At 38.5% G+C, this 16,414-nt stretch overlaps 2 protein-coding genes across 5 annotated transcripts in view; one reads left to right on the top strand and one right to left on the bottom strand.

Annotated features, from left to right (window-relative positions):
* Positions 1-888, top strand: cdkn1ca (cyclin dependent kinase inhibitor 1Ca). Its single transcript, XM_004558068.2, has 2 exons — positions 1-417; positions 511-888. Exons 1-2 carry the CDS (start codon positions 64-66, stop codon positions 607-609), a joined length of 453 nt encoding a protein of 150 aa, XP_004558125.1. The 5' UTR covers positions 1-63; the 3' UTR covers positions 610-888.
* Positions 889-4,915: 4,027 nt separating this feature from the next.
* Positions 4,916-16,414, bottom strand: part of kcnq1.1 (potassium voltage-gated channel, KQT-like subfamily, member 1.1) — a 52,315-nt gene continuing 40,816 nt past the window's right edge. Inside the window, exons 10-17 of one of the 4 annotated variants that reach the window (XM_076885067.1) lie at positions 15,699-15,725; positions 15,364-15,420; positions 13,009-13,138; positions 8,810-8,885; positions 6,847-6,941; positions 6,601-6,647; positions 6,428-6,489; positions 4,916-5,621 (exon numbers count right to left, since the gene is read on the bottom strand). In XM_076885067.1, the coding sequence (XP_076741182.1) occupies positions 5,367-5,621; positions 6,428-6,489; positions 6,601-6,647; positions 6,847-6,941; positions 8,810-8,885; positions 13,009-13,138; positions 15,364-15,420; positions 15,699-15,725 (749 nt within the window). In that variant the 3' untranslated portion in view covers positions 4,916-5,366. The remainder of the gene's footprint in view (positions 5,622-6,427; positions 6,490-6,600; positions 6,648-6,846; positions 6,942-8,809; positions 8,886-13,008; positions 13,139-15,363; positions 15,421-15,698; positions 15,726-16,414) is intronic. The other 3 variants (XM_004558066.3, XM_023152586.3, XM_004558067.3) reach the window with 3 other exon arrangements.

Raw genomic sequence — 16,414 nt, 5'->3', positions numbered from 1 at the left:
CAAGTATCGAGCAGAGCAGAGTGCACCACCACTATCTCCACCAAAAACTTAACCATTTGAAGGATGGAGCCCACCAGGCGCAGGGAGTCTGTTTGCAGGAGCTTGTTTGGCCCGGTGGACCACAGCCAGCTGCGCCGGGACTTGAAGCTGAAGCTTAAGGAGATCATTGAGCAGGACAGGCGGCGCTGGAATTTTAACTTCGAGTGTGAAACCCCGCTGCCCGGCCGGTTTCAGTGGGAGGAAGCCGCACGGCCGAAGGACGCTGCCCACCGTTCAGGTGGGGACAGGCCGAGCGACGGCGAAGACGGCGCAGGGACCGACCAGGAGAACTGCTCCAACATCACCAACAAGCGCAAGAGTCCCACTGAAGGCTCTCCAAACCGGCAGCCAGTCTCAAAGACAATGCACGGATCACAGGTACAGGAAAATGAGTCCCGTTGGCTTTTGTTTGTTGGCTTATCGACAAATGTAATGCCAAGATATTGACCAATCTCGCGCTCCGATTTTCAGATTATTTCGCAAAGAGAAGGAGGACAACAACAAGAGCCAAGAGCATCCCGAATCATTTTCACGTCGGTTCTAATGAAGCAGCTCTGCGCAAGACTTTAAGATGAACATGCAGCTGAAAATGACTATTTGTTTTCATGGACTTGATCCCCACAACAAATTATTTTATTTTATTTTATTGTATGTTGGTGGATTTTATTTATTCTTTTTTTTTCTTTAGCAGTTTTTTTTTTTTTTTTTTTAGATTGCATCTCTTATTAGAATATTTATTCTATTTATGGATGTTATGAATGTTCTTCACTGGCATTTAAAAAAATCTGTTATACACTCGTGCTGCTAATCTAACTTGTTCTAAAAAAAGCACTATTTTGTTAGGTCATTATTGTTATATAAAATGAATATGTAGCACATTTCTGTGCATATTACAGTTTTAATAAACTGTGATTATTGATCATTACATTTTATGCCTGTTGACTTTTTTTTAACACCAGGAAACTTTTCGTGTAAAGTAACAAATTTGTGATAGTTTCATTTTCATCTCCTATATCAAACCTTTTTAATGTGAATTTTATCTCTAAAAACTCTTTCTTTGATAAAATCAGACATAGCCATTCAGAAGCTCATGCATGATTGCCAGTCAATACTTTACAGATCTATACTTGTCTAAGACATACATTGAGAACTGCAGCACATCAATAATACACAATGTAAAAACTACAGATTGGTAATATCCAAAACAATGTCCACCACATTTTGCACTGTGACAGTTTGCTGACACTGAATAGAGCTTAATCTTTTTATCCTCCGGCTGTCAAACGTGTTGTCAGTCTTGTCTTTATATGCAAGACACCGAGACTGCTTTTTCTTACACTAAAATGTTCATCTATTTATAGCCGTGCCCTTTGGTGAACAGATTTCTAAATTATTGGTTTTTCAATATGACTGCAGTCTTATGAGAGAGTACATCTTTAGTGTTTTTTTGCTGTCTTTGCAGCAGACACAGATGAGTAGGTTAATAAGTCTCTCTCTTTCGCTCTCTCTCTGAAGTCATAGAAGAAAAAAAACTATTCGGGTTGTAAGTTTAGCAATTCAAAGAAGAAAATTGTTTCAGAGTAATTGCATTTTCTGGGTTCTATTATGAGATATTTCATAATCACAATTGTAAGAAATGTGCCGTCAGGCTTTAAATTATATCCATTAATATAAACTGTAATTGCCAAATTAGCCCATTAGAAAAGCCAAATCCCGCATAAGTATGTGCACTCCTGCAGTGTTGGGGTTTCAGCTCTAAAGAACTTCAAGAGGCCATCTGGCCTGAGAGCAGGATAATAGCAACAAAGCAGAGCGTGCCATCTATTTCACCTGCAAATCAGCCTTTGGCACTCCTCGACCCCCCCACCCCCAGGTCTTCCCTCGGCTTTTCTATTTTCACTTAGTCCCTGTTCATAGTCAAAGTTGCTATCATCCTTGACAAGTGCCTGAAGCAATACCACTTACGCTTATTCTTACTTTGCCTTACGATTGCTCAAATGTCACTTTCCCAAAGGCCACCTGTTCATACTTGCTACACAAGCAAGAAAAAAGAAAGACAATAACACTTTTAAAAGGCTCGGTGACGTTGCTAACTGTGTTATTTCTGAATGGGAGACAAATGATCATTCACTTTGTTCCAGTGGATTTATTTTTCAAATAAACGTGTCAAAAATAAATAGCAAACTGTCCCATGGGTCCATAGGTTCCCATAGGATAGAGGATTCCCAGGTTTCCAACTCCAGCAGTAATTACATTCCTGAAAGAGAAGCATTACAAGCATCAGTACATTATCTGTGAATTTAACTGTCACTAACAAGCCTGCAATGATTGTTTCATGCAATTCTAGAGTGATTTTGCTGAGAGAATAAGAACTGTTCCTTCATAATGACCCATAGGTTGATTAAAAAACAAACAAACAAAAAACAAAAAGCATCCTGCAAAGAGTACTGCTTTGTTTTTGGCTGATTGGGATTTCATTAAATTGTCCAAAGTAGAAGAAATTGCAGAAAAGACACGCATTAGGACTTCCACTTGTGTTTGATCACTCAACAAATACAATCTGAGGAAATTGTATCCTTTGATGCGAAGCAAACTGCTGGCAAAATTAGCATGTTAGTGTTTTATTTCTTTTTTCTTTCTGTATGAAATTGTCATGGTCCTGGGCCGTGTTGGCCCAGTATTCTTAGTTCTCTTGTATTTTTGTATTCAGTTCCCTGTTTAGGTTCTGTTTCCTGAGTTGCCCTGTTATGTGGTTCCCTGTGTGCTTTCCCTTTGTGACTCTCACCCCCTGTGTGCCCCTCTATGTATTCATGAGCCCTTGTCCCCTTTCGTGTTTTATTCCATGTTTTCCCCAGCCTGTTATGTCTGTGTTCTCCCCGTGCTCTCTCCTCCTGTCTGAACCTCTGTACTTCCTGTTTTACTTTGACAGTCTCTCGTCAGTATGCGTCATGTTGTGTTCACTCCCGCCCTGTCTCGTTATGATTATCTGTGTCAGCTGTGTTCCCCGTGTGCTCCCACTTCCCTCGTTAACCCTCTGTGTATTTATGTCTGCGTCTCCCTCAGTTCTGTGTCGTAGTCTCCCTCATGCTGCGTGGATTTCCCTGTGGCTCTCTCCAAGTATTAGTTTCTTGTGCCCAGTTTAAGTTTTGTATTTTCCTGGCATCTTGTCAGCAATAAAGCTGCCTTTTGAGTTCATCCCTTGAGTCCGTGAGTTTTGCGATTGGGTCCTCATCCTGCCTGCCACACAGCCGACCTTGACAGAAATGTGCCTTACAAATTGCCTCACCTAAGCAGATGCTAAAGAAACATGAAAAAAAAATCAGTTCATTGTAGCTTTAGGACATAATGACTTTCTGTATTGTTTGATTGTTTATAACGCAGATTACTCCAATATCCCAAACAATCCACGCCCTCCCTGTAATGAAACTCTCCCCTCACCCTCTTCCTGATCGCCACAAAGGCCAAGCACCCTCAGCACACTTTAGGAGGGTGCAGCCCATTGTTGTCCACACCAGAGGCAGATGGTCATTTGGGCCCTTTCTCCACATGGGTACTTGTATGAAGGAATGCCTGGACACCCCACGGATGGTCAGCAGGGAAAAGGTCACCATCTGCCGCTCAAAGGTCAGCTGTCTAAAGAGCATGGTATTAGCCATGCTTTTGACTGTTTCAATAAGCTGGCGAGGACACGGATTATTTGCTTTCATTTTTAGTGTGAAATACTGACTTTTTTTGTTTGCTTTTCCTTCAAAATACCTATTACAAAAGAAAAATGTCTTTCTGTAACTCAAATATTTATCTCACTGGTTTTAGTGAGAGATTGCTCGAGGCCAGCAGACTCAATACATAGACACTCAGTAATAATTAGTTCAATCTTTTATTGCTACTTAAAAGTTGTGCTAAACAACAAATAGTAACTGAAACTGTATAGTAAATAATGGCATATATTTAAGTAAAACCTATTAATGTATAAGAACAATCTCAAAGATGAATGCAGTTTAATGTATTATTTCAAAGAAGGCTTGGTAGTGATGACTTTAAGATATTTTATTTATTCCAGATTTGGGAAGTTTATTTGCATTTTTCTTTCTCAATAATTCGATCTTGCTTTGAAATTTCAGTAATCAATATAGTAATTAAAATAATATAATAATTGATTCTAAAGCAATATATGCACCTTAAGCTTTTACGGATTAAAAAACTAATGCAGATTAAAAAGTCTGTAAAAAGGTCAGCTACAATGTAAATCAGCACTTCCTAAATTTAAGACTCCCATGATCAGTTCAGAAACCTGGATGTTTTCTGTGGCTCACCCAAACCTCTCATTAGAGCTTTGGTCATAATATAAGCCAAAGGTCATGTTTTTCCTTAGTTGCAATTTAGCTCATTGCTTATGACACGTCATAGCCCCTTTCTTTCTACATACTTCCCCCCATTATTATGGATATATAAGGCAAATTCAGGATCAGAAATCAGCCAGAAAAGTAATCATATCATATCATAGCATACAAATTCACTTTCAACAACAGCCCACCTGAAGTACCATTACCATCCACTGGGGGGAAGAGAGACTACTGACATAGTCTAAAGAGCTTGGAAAGAAAAGCGTCTGGACTTCTTCAAGTTGCTTGAAGATGTTTGACCTCTCATTCGAGAAGCTTCTTCAGTTATAAGGTCAAAGGGTGGAGAGCCCCATATTTAAGTCCTAGGGGTGTGTCCCCCAAGGGGGTGAGAACCCCCTGTTGATCCTCTACCTAATCAAACGATTTACTGAAATAAATCATATGCGATTGCAGGATAATGCTTGAGAAAAAAAGTAACTCAGACTGTAACAGGATTGGCTCATAAAAACATGAACCATTGAAAGTTTTTTGCTTCACATCACACAGGCATGATTATGATTACTGCATTATTTTATTGTCAAAAGAGAAAGGAAATCTTCACATTGACAAAAAAGTGAAAAAGTGGAAAACAGTGAAAACAGCCTTTCATTTGGGATTTTCAAGTGATATATAGAAATGTAAGGCCCCTAAGAGTAATAAAGTTACTGCAAATTATTATAATTTCTACATATGCATATGCTAAACAGGAAGAATGGAGGTTGAAGTTGCAGGGTTTTTGGCATTAACCTGAATAAATGTTAAGTACAATACTCAATCCTGGCAATTACAAAGATCTAATAGCAATCCTTAAGAGATATTGCAGTGTTGAATTATTGTTTTTCTCTCACAGATGTCCATATTCCCCATGGTCTGCTGGGACATTCATCATAAATATCTTATATTATACTAAAAGAAGAAAAACTTGGTGTTTGCTTATTGGTTTCATCAGCTCTCATCCTGACTGCCAGTGGTGCTCGGGGGCGGGTTGGGGCAGACCACTGTGCTGGCGGTGTTGGAGGAGGCATACAAAGAGGGTGAAGATAGCTGGTCATAGCTTGGCAGGCTGTCCTGGCTGGGGAGGACGTTACAGGTCGGTCCGAGCCTTGACCCGCCCCCACCGTCGCCACCAGCATCCTTCTGTTCCAGCAGATATGCGAGGGACTCCACAATGCGATTCAAAGTCTGGTCCATGTGTGTTATCTGTAAGAGTTCAATCAAATATTCATTTAAGTGACAGCTATGACACCAACAGTGCCTCTTAGTAATTAAAATTAAATTAGGTTTGTTTACTTGTTAAACGAAGGAGCTACGGTTACGTTGTTCATAAAGTTTTAATTAACCCGTGTAGCACAAACAGCATCTTTAGTTTGGGCCAATTATTTTAATGATTGTAGTTTTCATGGTCAGTTATGAAACACAAACTAAAGTGATGTTTATTACAGGATTATGAGATGAAAATTCTTTAAAAGCTTTAGACGCAGTTTGATCTTTTTTTCATCCAATCACAAATAACAAAGAGAAAAAAATCACAGATGTATATAAAAACTCAGGGAGGGAATTGCACATTGTGTTCCTTTTTCTTTTCTTTTTTTTTGATGCATCTTTGAAATACATGAAAGCAAACAGTTCCTCTTTTTATGCCACAGAACTGGAACAGGCTCTTAAAGTTTTATATTTGAATCAACAAAAACGAGGCCACATGTGCACACATACATAGTGGCTCATGTTACATTACAGTAAACAAAGGCAGCTCTTGTTGCATTACCCAGAAAATTCCCAAATGCAGTTTATTTTCAAGGGTTCACTGAATTGTAAATTGTCATTGTAAACATCCTCTTGGGATAACCCTTGTGAACGGCTATAAAAGCTCAAATTATAGTGCAAGATAAATGGAGACGGAATTAAATATTTGACTTTTCTCTTGTACAAAGAAAAGAAAGAATCTCAAACTCTACAAGGCTTGTGAGTGTTACTGTATTTTTCCACTGAGGTTGCACAAATCCCACCTTGTCCTCCATCCTGTTGAGTCTGGATCCGATAGAGTTGTTGCCTTTGTCTTTGGCTCGGTCTTCAGAGGCAGACAACAGTCAAGTAAATAACAAGACAGAAGGATTAGGTCTGTGGTTTGTACCATAGCTGCTGTAATGTATTTCGAGAAGTCAGTGGAGTGATTCATTACCTGAACCTGTCTGGAACAAAGTTATCTTCCCTAAAGACTGGTCCAGTCTGGGGGAAACAATGGGAGCCTTAAGTTAGAGGAATATTTACACACTCTCTCTACTTCCCCTTTCATCTTCCTAGATCTTCTCCATTCTTTTTTTTTTTTAAATTTATCTCTTTGCCTTTGACAGTATTGTACACATATATCCATGCTGTACTCAGGGGATATAATTCACATGAAGCTCATCTTATTTAAACCATTTACCGTCTCTGAAGCTCCTTGATGCGCACCATGAGATTGAGGTGACCCTGGGAGTACTGTTCAATCACATCTCGCACATCATACGGTTTACGAGCTTGCTACAACAGAGAGTTTCAGATTGTTTAATCAAAACGTCATCTCTTTTATTACAAATGTCTTGTCAGGATCAAACCCGTACGAATGTCTTTACATGCCAGAAACTGGATATTCTTTAGAAAATTATTCTGTCAAAGAAACTTATGTAAAAAAAGAAAGGTTTTACTCATGGCATAGAAATAATAAATTAGTTAAGTCAAGTCTCGGGTGAACAACAACACATGACATGACATGTTTGTTATTATTTCTTTAACAAAAACTAAGCCAAAATTCAGGAGACAGTGTGTGAAAATCTAAGTACACACTTACTGCTTTCATAGAAACTAAAAGGGTAACATTAGTGCACTAGTCTTATTGCTCATCAGCAAGTTTGATGACTGCCCTGGAGCATTCAGCAGTGTGTTAATACGAAGCCAGCGAGGAAAGACCATTGCAACGATCTTATCTTAGATAAGTAATTGTTGCTGCTCATTAATCTGGGAAGTGTTACAAGGCCACTTTAAAACAATTTTAAGTCCATCGTTCCACAGGGAGAAAGATTATTCACACATGGACAACATACAAAATAATTTCTAGAGTTACTATGAATGGACATGTCAGCAAATTCACTCCAAGGTCAGGCTGTGCAATGCTCAGAGAAATTGCAGAGAAAAAAAGGGGCCTTAAGAGAGCTGTGCATGAATGAATGCCTGCAAATGTTGTAAAGACGTAAAAAATGCTGTAAAGTTCCCCCACAATGACATGAGAGACTGATAAGTCATGTAGAAAACAATTACTTCAAGTTATTGCTGCTGAAGGTGGTTCTACAGCGTACTGAATCATGAGGTATACTTAGTTTCTCATCCACGGCTTCTTCTTTGGCTTGGTTCTTTGTTAAATAAATAATCATAAAGTTTGGTATGTCACACTTTCCCCCCCTGAAGTTATATTCGAATCATTTAAAGATCTGGTAAGGCCCAGACGATTTTTTTTAAAATTATGCCCCAAAATGTAAAAGTTTAGAACAGAAAGAGAGTGCTCCTTCTCTTCCACAGATGTTTGGTGAGGTTTAGAAACCAGATATAAAGTAAATCCTGTATACACAGTAATTTTTATTAATTTAATATCATGGAAATGTTATTGTGACTGACTGATAAAGAACAAAGCCTGTACAAAAACAAAAAACAAACAAACCACTGAACAGAGGTTAGCTGGACATAAAGTGAAGTGGAATTAATTTTTTTTATACTTGAAAGCAAAGCAAAAATGCCATAGCTGCCACATTAACTTACAACCGAAACAGAATAAAAAAAATCCTGAGATTGTCTCTTCAGTTTTTGTTCATTAGAAACAATCCAATACAAGCTTTTTCTTGTGGCACAGCTAGCGTTTCATGGCTTGAGCTTTTGATTAGAATTAGAGAAGTCATAAAAGCGTTACTAACATCATCTAAAAGAAAAAAAAACATACAGTATAGGACTCATATCCAGATGTACTCATCTTTTTTCCACATCCAATTCAAAAACCTATTACTATAATGATGCTGCTGATCTGCAAACTCAGCTGAACCACTGCTCATTTGCAAACTCAGCTGAACCACTGCTTGCTGTGACCCTGGAGCAAAGTGTATTATTGTTGCTCCCCAATCTCTTTTGTTGTGTTTGATGTTTGCACAGTGACAGTGTGACAGTAAATAACAGTACAGTACTTAGTTAATAACTACTGAAATGTTAGAAATGAATAAATACTGCTTAGTGAAACCAAGCTGTTAGCAGGTGTTCAGAGTATGCAGATAGGTTACGCAATTTTAAGTAGAGCACATAAACATCAATTATTTCCCAATGTGTGAATATTATTCTTTTTTGCTATTAAAAAAAATTGTAATAATTACCTGGAAATTTCTCTTGGCCACAAAATAACGCATTCTCTGGATCACCCGGATGGCTTTTCGGTGAGACTCTGTGAGTCTGTGAAAAACACATTTGCATCAAGGTTGGTCGACTTCAACCTGTTACACTTGTTTACACCCCTTCTTTCACTGAATTGAATGAACGTGGCAGACATTAACCTTCATACCTGAACTCTTATCAGTATAGGCAAAAATATTAAGTTTCATTATTACTGCTCCATCTACATCAAAAGCCTCTCCTCTATTACTTGTCTTCCTTTGAATGTGATGAAGGTGAGTTACAGAAAGAACAAAGGCGGGTAATTTTCAAGGTCTGCACATTTCTCGAAAAATCATTAGCACAAAGCTTAGAGTGATTGTCGGGCATTTAGCCTCCATTATTATGTTGTGGGAATTATTAAATAGGTATTACTTAACAGGCTCATTACCCTGGAAAAGCAGTGAGCGAGTATGTGAGGTGGGAGCGCAGCGAGTTCTTTGTTAAGTCCGGTGTATAACAAGGTAGGTGAGAGTCTCATAATGGACTTTTCAGAGGCAATGCAATGGGCTGATTTTCACATACAGCTTTCATAACATTTTGTCAAATTAGCACTATGAAACGTCAATAATGTGTTCCTGAACTATTATAGAATCCATTTTACATCATAAAAGGATTATGTGGTAGTGATATAAGCAGAAGCCAGGCAGTGAGACAAATTTCTTTTAGCTCTAATGGCAAATTGTGACTTCTTCAGAAAAAAAGGAAGCATTTGAATATCAAAGATGTTTCTTTAATATTTTCATCTACCATCAATGAACACTGTGATGTGAACATCCTAGGGATCTGTAAGGTTATAATCCTTAAAGAAATTGTTAAATATTTTGGAAATGGAGCTTATTAAACTTAAAAAGAGGAGATCTAAGACTGGAATTAAGAGACAGTTTGTTTTACGTAGCACAAAGAATAAAAAGAGGAGCTTAGCCTTGCTCTATCTAAAGCATCCAAGTCTACCTATTAGCAAGCTTAGTAATTAACTCTGTACAGATTTAAAGGGGATTATGTGCTGGACTACGTATTCTAGGCTTCCTCAGTAGAAACCAAAGTCACTATGATCATTTTATGTTCAACAGAGATCTTAACGAATAGTCAGCTACATTAGTGGTTCGAGACAAACATGACGCTTAACGCACCCAAAGGAAAAAGATTTTTTAAATCCTGTTTGGGGAAAGTCAGCAAACATTTTTTTCATTTCTTTTATCAGATTTAATGGGTGATTTTATAAATGCAGTTTTTAATGTCCTGGTGACATTAGATATTCAGTGCTTCAAAATAAGTACCTGATGTGTTGAGAAGTGAGATTCTACAGGGCTTGAAGGAAGTGAGTAAGCATATTTTTCACTCTCATTTTTTTGTAGTAACAGCCATCAGTGAACTTTATTAATGTTGATCATTATCATGGTCTGAGTACATCAATCATTTAGTCTGCATATATATGTGTGTTGCAGATGCAAAAGTTTTGATCTTTACTCCACTGGAGTCACCAGGCAACATGTTGGGCAGTTTTTTAAGTCAACATCAGAATTCAAATCCACCAGCTGACTGGAGTGTTTCTGTGTGGCGTTTGCATGCTCTCCTCATGCATGTGTAGGTTCTTTCTGAGTACATCACATCTCTCAAAGACGTGTGGTTTAGGTTGATTGGAATTTCTAAATTCCCTATTAGCCATGATTGTGAGAATGAATGATTGTCTGTCTCTCTCTGCGGCAGCCCTGTAGATGGACTGGTGACCTGTCCAGAGTGTACTCTGCCTTTTGCCCTATGATAGCTGGGATAGGCTCCAATCCCACCTGCAACCCTAAATTTGATAAGTGGAATGAAATCCCACGGATTAAAGCCTTAGCAAGATTAGAAGGATGTCTTTGGAGCCGTTAGGGGATACTTGATTGTGCTATTTAATATATACAGTGCTATTTAAATAGCACCTAAATGTGCTATTTAATGCAGTAAAGGCATTTTGATTACTATTAGTGCCATATATTCTTTTAGAATGGTCTACTGAGCAGTGTTTTGTCTTCCATCGGATGCCTCTGAGGAATCAAAAGAACTCGGTAAAGTGTTGATATGAATAATTCATTATTATTAGCTGTCATGCTTTGACAGTTCAAAAAGTTACTCTTACGATCAGTATTGTACCAATGGTTTTATTATCACTATGAGTTATGAGGAGACTTTTCAAATAGGGGCAAACATCCATAAAATTTTTTAAGGTGACATGGATTCTGACTGACTGTGTCTCTACATTGAGAATAATTGATAATATAACATATAAGTAAATACAGGTGGGTTACATGCAATAATACATGCAATTCTTTAACTTTGGAAAAACTCATTTTGCTGCTGTCTGCTTCTGCGAGGTATGTAATGAACTCAGAGAGAAGACTTCCAAAAACAGCTGAAATCTACACTTTGTGTATCTTCAAACCCCTGCCTTATATTTATTAGTAGTAGTGATCAATAATGTAGCCCACAGAGTCTGTCTTCATCATAGAAATTTGTGCTTTAAAAAATATGAAACCCAAGCAAATAATGGTTGTTGAACATTCCTCGAGTGCTTTTTGTGGCTTTTTTGAAAGGTCTAAAGGCACATGAACTCCGCTTTTTGTACTGTCGACATTTTTATGCTGAAATGTCGAAAATGACTGATATTAAAACGTTGTTTTTTTTTTTATTCCAATCCATTCTTTATTTGCAGCATTTAAATAACCTTTATCTGATTTGATGGTTTTGTTACAGACTTTAAAAAAGTGGTTTTTCTTTTCTTTTACAAATGTGGGGATTCAATTGTGTTAAAATGTACAAAACAGTGATGTCATGTTTTGTGACGAGGACCCAGGCACAGAGAGACTTGATGAATTTAAGAATCTTATGATTTAATAAAGAAATTTGCAGACTTGCACAGAGATGGTAAAATTATGATGACTGATAACGGAAACAAAGACAACAGAGGACGAGGACAGGGAGGAACAGGGGTTAAATGCACCAAGGAGACAGTCAGAGAGGACTCAGGACAACTGGAGACATTTAAGGATGCAGGGACTGACAGAGACAGGGAAGAAGTCTCATCGTGACGAGTACAGTTTATCTTGCTTGGCTGGGCAGCTCTCTGGGTGCTCAGCACCCCCAAAGCTCTGATCCTAGAATCGCCCCTGTTCCAAATGCTTCATGTGATTGGTATAAACAAAAATGCAATGTGAAAAAGATTTTCAAAAAAGTTTCTATTGAGCTTTACATTTTTGCCTCACACACTTTTTTTCTTTTATTATGACTTTAAAAGCTCCGTCTTCTGGGTAACTGGGTGTGTAATTTTCGTTTGTTTGGGACAAATGTTTGGCAGTTTTGTTGAAAGTCTCAGTACCTCGATTATTATCAATTTGCCAAAACATAGCACTGCAAAGTCAGAACTGGCAGCTGCAGAAATATGACTCCTGGGAAGTATTCCATAGCGAGAATCTATACACCACGATTTGTACCAATGACTAAACTGAGCTATTCTCCGGTCTTATAAATAAAATAAAACTGACAAATTGGTGTTAAATATGTAACAAAGCGTGTAATCAAAGACAAACCTGGTGAAGAGAAACACATTCTTCAAGGGTTTTTTTTCTCTCATATTTTTGGTGTTGTCTCGTCATGGATAACACAAAGAGTAGTATCTTATAATGGCACAATGCAGCATGGGATTTGATGTGGCGCTGCTCTATGAGAACAGCTGGTTACGTATTTTGAAGTCAGCAGAGCACAGAGTGATCTTTGCCAACAACGCTGCTGCATGCATTTCCCACTCTGCATCATTACTCCTCCGTTTAGAAAGAAGTCCCACGGGTCAAAACTGTCGCTCCATTTGTTTCACTTACTGTGCACTCACATTGCACTGCAGTTACTTAACACTCATTTCCTCATATCACTCTCAGTCTCTAGCTGTGCAAGTGCCTCGGCAAATGCAAGTGATTTTTTTTTCCTGATACACACTCATTACACAGTAGAGACACGAGCCCTCTGGGGTTTGGCATATTTCAAAGGTTAATTACAAATAGCGGGAAAAAAACAACAACCCTAAAACAAAATGCATAAAAACCTTCCCTGTCATGGTCATTAAAACGAACGTACACATAAACACAGAATCCTATGGTGGTAAACTCACTGTGACACTGAGGAGGCTGGGGCCAGTTCATTCTCTCTCTCTGGCTCCAGCTCCATGTCGTCTGCAAAGCTGCAGTTCCTCTGGAGCGCGCTGGGCGAGTGGACTTTTAAAAGGCCAGGGCTTCTTTTCACTGCACGTTCACCCACAGACACCCAGAAACACACTCATTAGACTTTAGCTATTAATATGTGTCTGCAGTGACACTGCAGATAAAGTTTCGCTGTGTACATCCTGTTCAAACAGGTTTTGCGATTTACACTTACTTACACATTTAAATGTATTCTAATTTCTCTTAATGCACTAATGTTGTGTATGCTGATATAACCAACAACAAAAATATGCCCATATGTTGCATTAAAAGTAACATTATCTGAAGACAGTGGAAAGGGGGGAAAAAGACATTCCTATGGTAGCTTTCAGAATCGCTAGTGATTTAGTGAGGGCTTGTGAACTGTGGGAAAATTAGGCCTCATGTGACCTGGGATCTTGACTCTCCAGAGCTCTGTTTAGGATTATAAAAGTGCTGTATTTAGATGGGAAAAGAGATCTGAATTTACAGCTACAGTCATCTTGCAAAAACAGGGAAGAGAGGAAACAACTCCGTTTGGATAGACACAGATGGGTTTTTTTTTTTTTTATGTAGATGTTCTCAAATGCAACATGCCAGCAGGGTGGCACTTTCTGTTCTTTGCCACATAAACTTGGATAAAGAGACTTTTTTGTGTCTTTTAAAATGGTAAAATTTAATTTAAAAAAAATGAAAGACAAAATGTAACCCCTCAATTATCCAAATCTGCCGCTGGAGTGTTTTGAAACTGCACCATTAAGAGACGTATGACACAACAGGTTCATGATTTTGATGTGTGAAATAAAAAAAAATAAAAAAAAGGTGTTAAATGGCACTGCTTGAAATGCACTGTAAATCAAATGATCTTAAGTGGTGTTGTCATCTGGTGACAAGACTTGCCCTGACCAGCACACTGATATTTCTCAATAACAGAATGCAGGAAAATGTTTTAACTCCCTGCTGGGCAGCTTTTTAGATGAAATGCCAAACATTACTTTGCATATCATCTAAACACATCAGACCTTTAGTCCTCTTGGCAACAACACTTCAAACTGTATGTAACATCACACATGATGAAACCAAAACTTGTTGCAACTAAAACTGAAAAATGAAGCCAGCACCCCAGTGCCAAAAATCTGCAGTTCCTGGAATGACCACTTGAAGTCGATTTCAAAAGTTCTTAATAGACATCCATGTTCAAATTTCTAACTTTACAACAGAAATATGCATTTTTTTCTTCTGGGAAAAGGCTTCAATCTCTACAGAGGATTCTCAAATGACATCATATGCACACCGTTGGCCTCCTCCATCATAAGGGAACCACAAGGGAAAAATGTGTAATCCAGTTGATGAGTGGTTCCTGGAAGCTGCTTTCATGCCACTGGGTGAAGTTGGTCATAAAGAAGGTGCTGCACCAAAAACCTCCTTGGTGTGGTTGAAGATTGCTGCAGCTTTTACATCAAAGATACTAATTTTTTCTATAAACCTTCGCTTTTATAAGAAAACTTATAAAAGTGCAACACAAACTCGACACAAACTGGAAATTTCCCTTCAAAGTAAGAGTTGTGCCTCACTTGTGTCACACTTTTATAGTTTCATCCCCATTTGAAGAGTAGTTGGCAAATGTTTGCAGTCTCAGACAACTTGCCATGTTTCCTACGAACTGTGGGCAACTGGAGTTAGGAACCAAAGCAATCACATACAGGCATCTTCTTTGCGACCTAGCAACAGCTAGGAACCTCCAAGATCTATTTGGTAATACATATTTTTCCCTTGCCAGATTATTGTGCACCGTCTCTAGGGCATCGTGACTGAGGTCTTGCTGAATTGATTATACATAGTCACACATCAAAAATGGTGGACCACTTAAGATCACGTGGTTAGCAGTTGTAGGACCACAAAACCTCACTAGCTAATTTTCCTTCTTATGACATTTGTAGAGGGGTTTAAATTGTTAAGGCATTAGCATTATTTGCATTATTAGGGGCCTGGACACTTTGAGAGACAGGAAGGTGCCATGAATCGACTGTTCTGTAGGCTGTGTATTTTCTCAGGTGTCCATTTTGTGCACAACCTTTTTTTTTGGTGGTCATAATTAACATCAATCTAACAAGAAAGCAGCAGTAAAGATGGCGAAGGTCAGAATACTAAACTCAAGGCTCCAAAACAATAATCCACAACCTCATGAGTGCCATCTCTTTGGCCATGTGCACTTTTTATATGAACGCCAGACTGTATCTTCAAGGCAAACAAAGTAACATAAAAACAACATTAAGCTCTGAAGTTACCTGGAGGTGGTGAGCTGAACTGAAGAGAGGACAAAGATGTCCAGGACTGCTGGCGATCTGAAGAATACATGATGGAAAACACAAGCATAAATTATTAACTTTAATTATCCTGAAAAATGAATGTGGCACTTGGAATCCTTTTTCATAGTCATTAGTCATTAAGAAAACAACACAACATTTCATTACCTCATGGGTGCCTGACTAAGAAAGCATGCTGTTATAAAACTTGACAATGACAAAAAGTGACTTGATGGGCTGTTAAAAACAAGCATTAGGAGAGGATAGCGAGTGCGCAGAGGACGTGACCAGGATGTGGACACTAACATGCAGCTCACCACATCCTCCCAGAGTGTAGAGTCCTGCTAAATCAGGCATAAACACAAAGAGAAAAAAGACACAAGCAAGGAAGTAGGCAGTTAAGTTGAATGGAAGAAGCACAATGAGAATTAAAAAGAGGCAGAAAGACTTAAAATGTAAAAAGAAATACCACATCTGCAATACACCTGATAGTTCCGTTTATTATGAACTGAAAAACACTGATGGAAAATTACTTTCCTTCAGTTTTTCCACTCTTGCAATCAAAATTATAATGACTTGTATCTATTTTATGTAACCACATACCCAGTGAACAGAATTATGAGGAATAAATGCCCACACAGCAGAGATAACCAACAAGGTTAACGCAGGGATGAAATTGTTCAATGCAGAAGACAGGATACGCTTTTAGTGTAAGCTGACAACTCTGTAAGGAGCTAAGCACTTGAGCCAGCATCAGTGCCTGCATCCCCTCACCCCAAGCATACAACAGATGGCAATGTAGCAACTTAGTAAAAAATGGACGTGTTAAAAGCACCATGCTGTAAATGTAAGATGTGCAGTAGACCTGTAGCATCAGAGATCGTGAAGTGCACAGACATGCATAGAACCGTACAATGGTGCAAATTAAATTCTGCCCTTGTACTGAGAAGTGAGTGCAAAGCAAAACCATTGGCACTGTTGTGTTGGTGGTGCTGCAGTCACCCATGTAAGCAGCTTTTCACTTTACCAGATT

The sequence above is a fragment of the Maylandia zebra genome, linkage group LG1 (assembly GCF_041146795.1).
Source record: "Maylandia zebra isolate NMK-2024a linkage group LG1, Mzebra_GT3a, whole genome shotgun sequence".
In the NCBI taxonomy this organism is placed as follows: domain Eukaryota; kingdom Metazoa; phylum Chordata; class Actinopteri; order Cichliformes; family Cichlidae; genus Maylandia; species Maylandia zebra.
Note: the sequence above shows the minus strand (reverse complement) of the source record. Positions and strands in the feature narration are given on the sequence as shown.

Bases quoted from the DNA above. Each gene is read 5' to 3' on its own strand.
- cdkn1ca (XM_004558068.2), top strand. From the start codon at position 64: ATGGAGCCCACCAGGCGCAGGGAGTCTGTTTGCAGGAGCTTGTTTGGC. The intron at 418-510 runs GTACAGGAAAAT...TCCGATTTTCAG, and splicing joins AGACAATGCACGGATCACAG to ATTATTTCGCAAAGAGAAGG.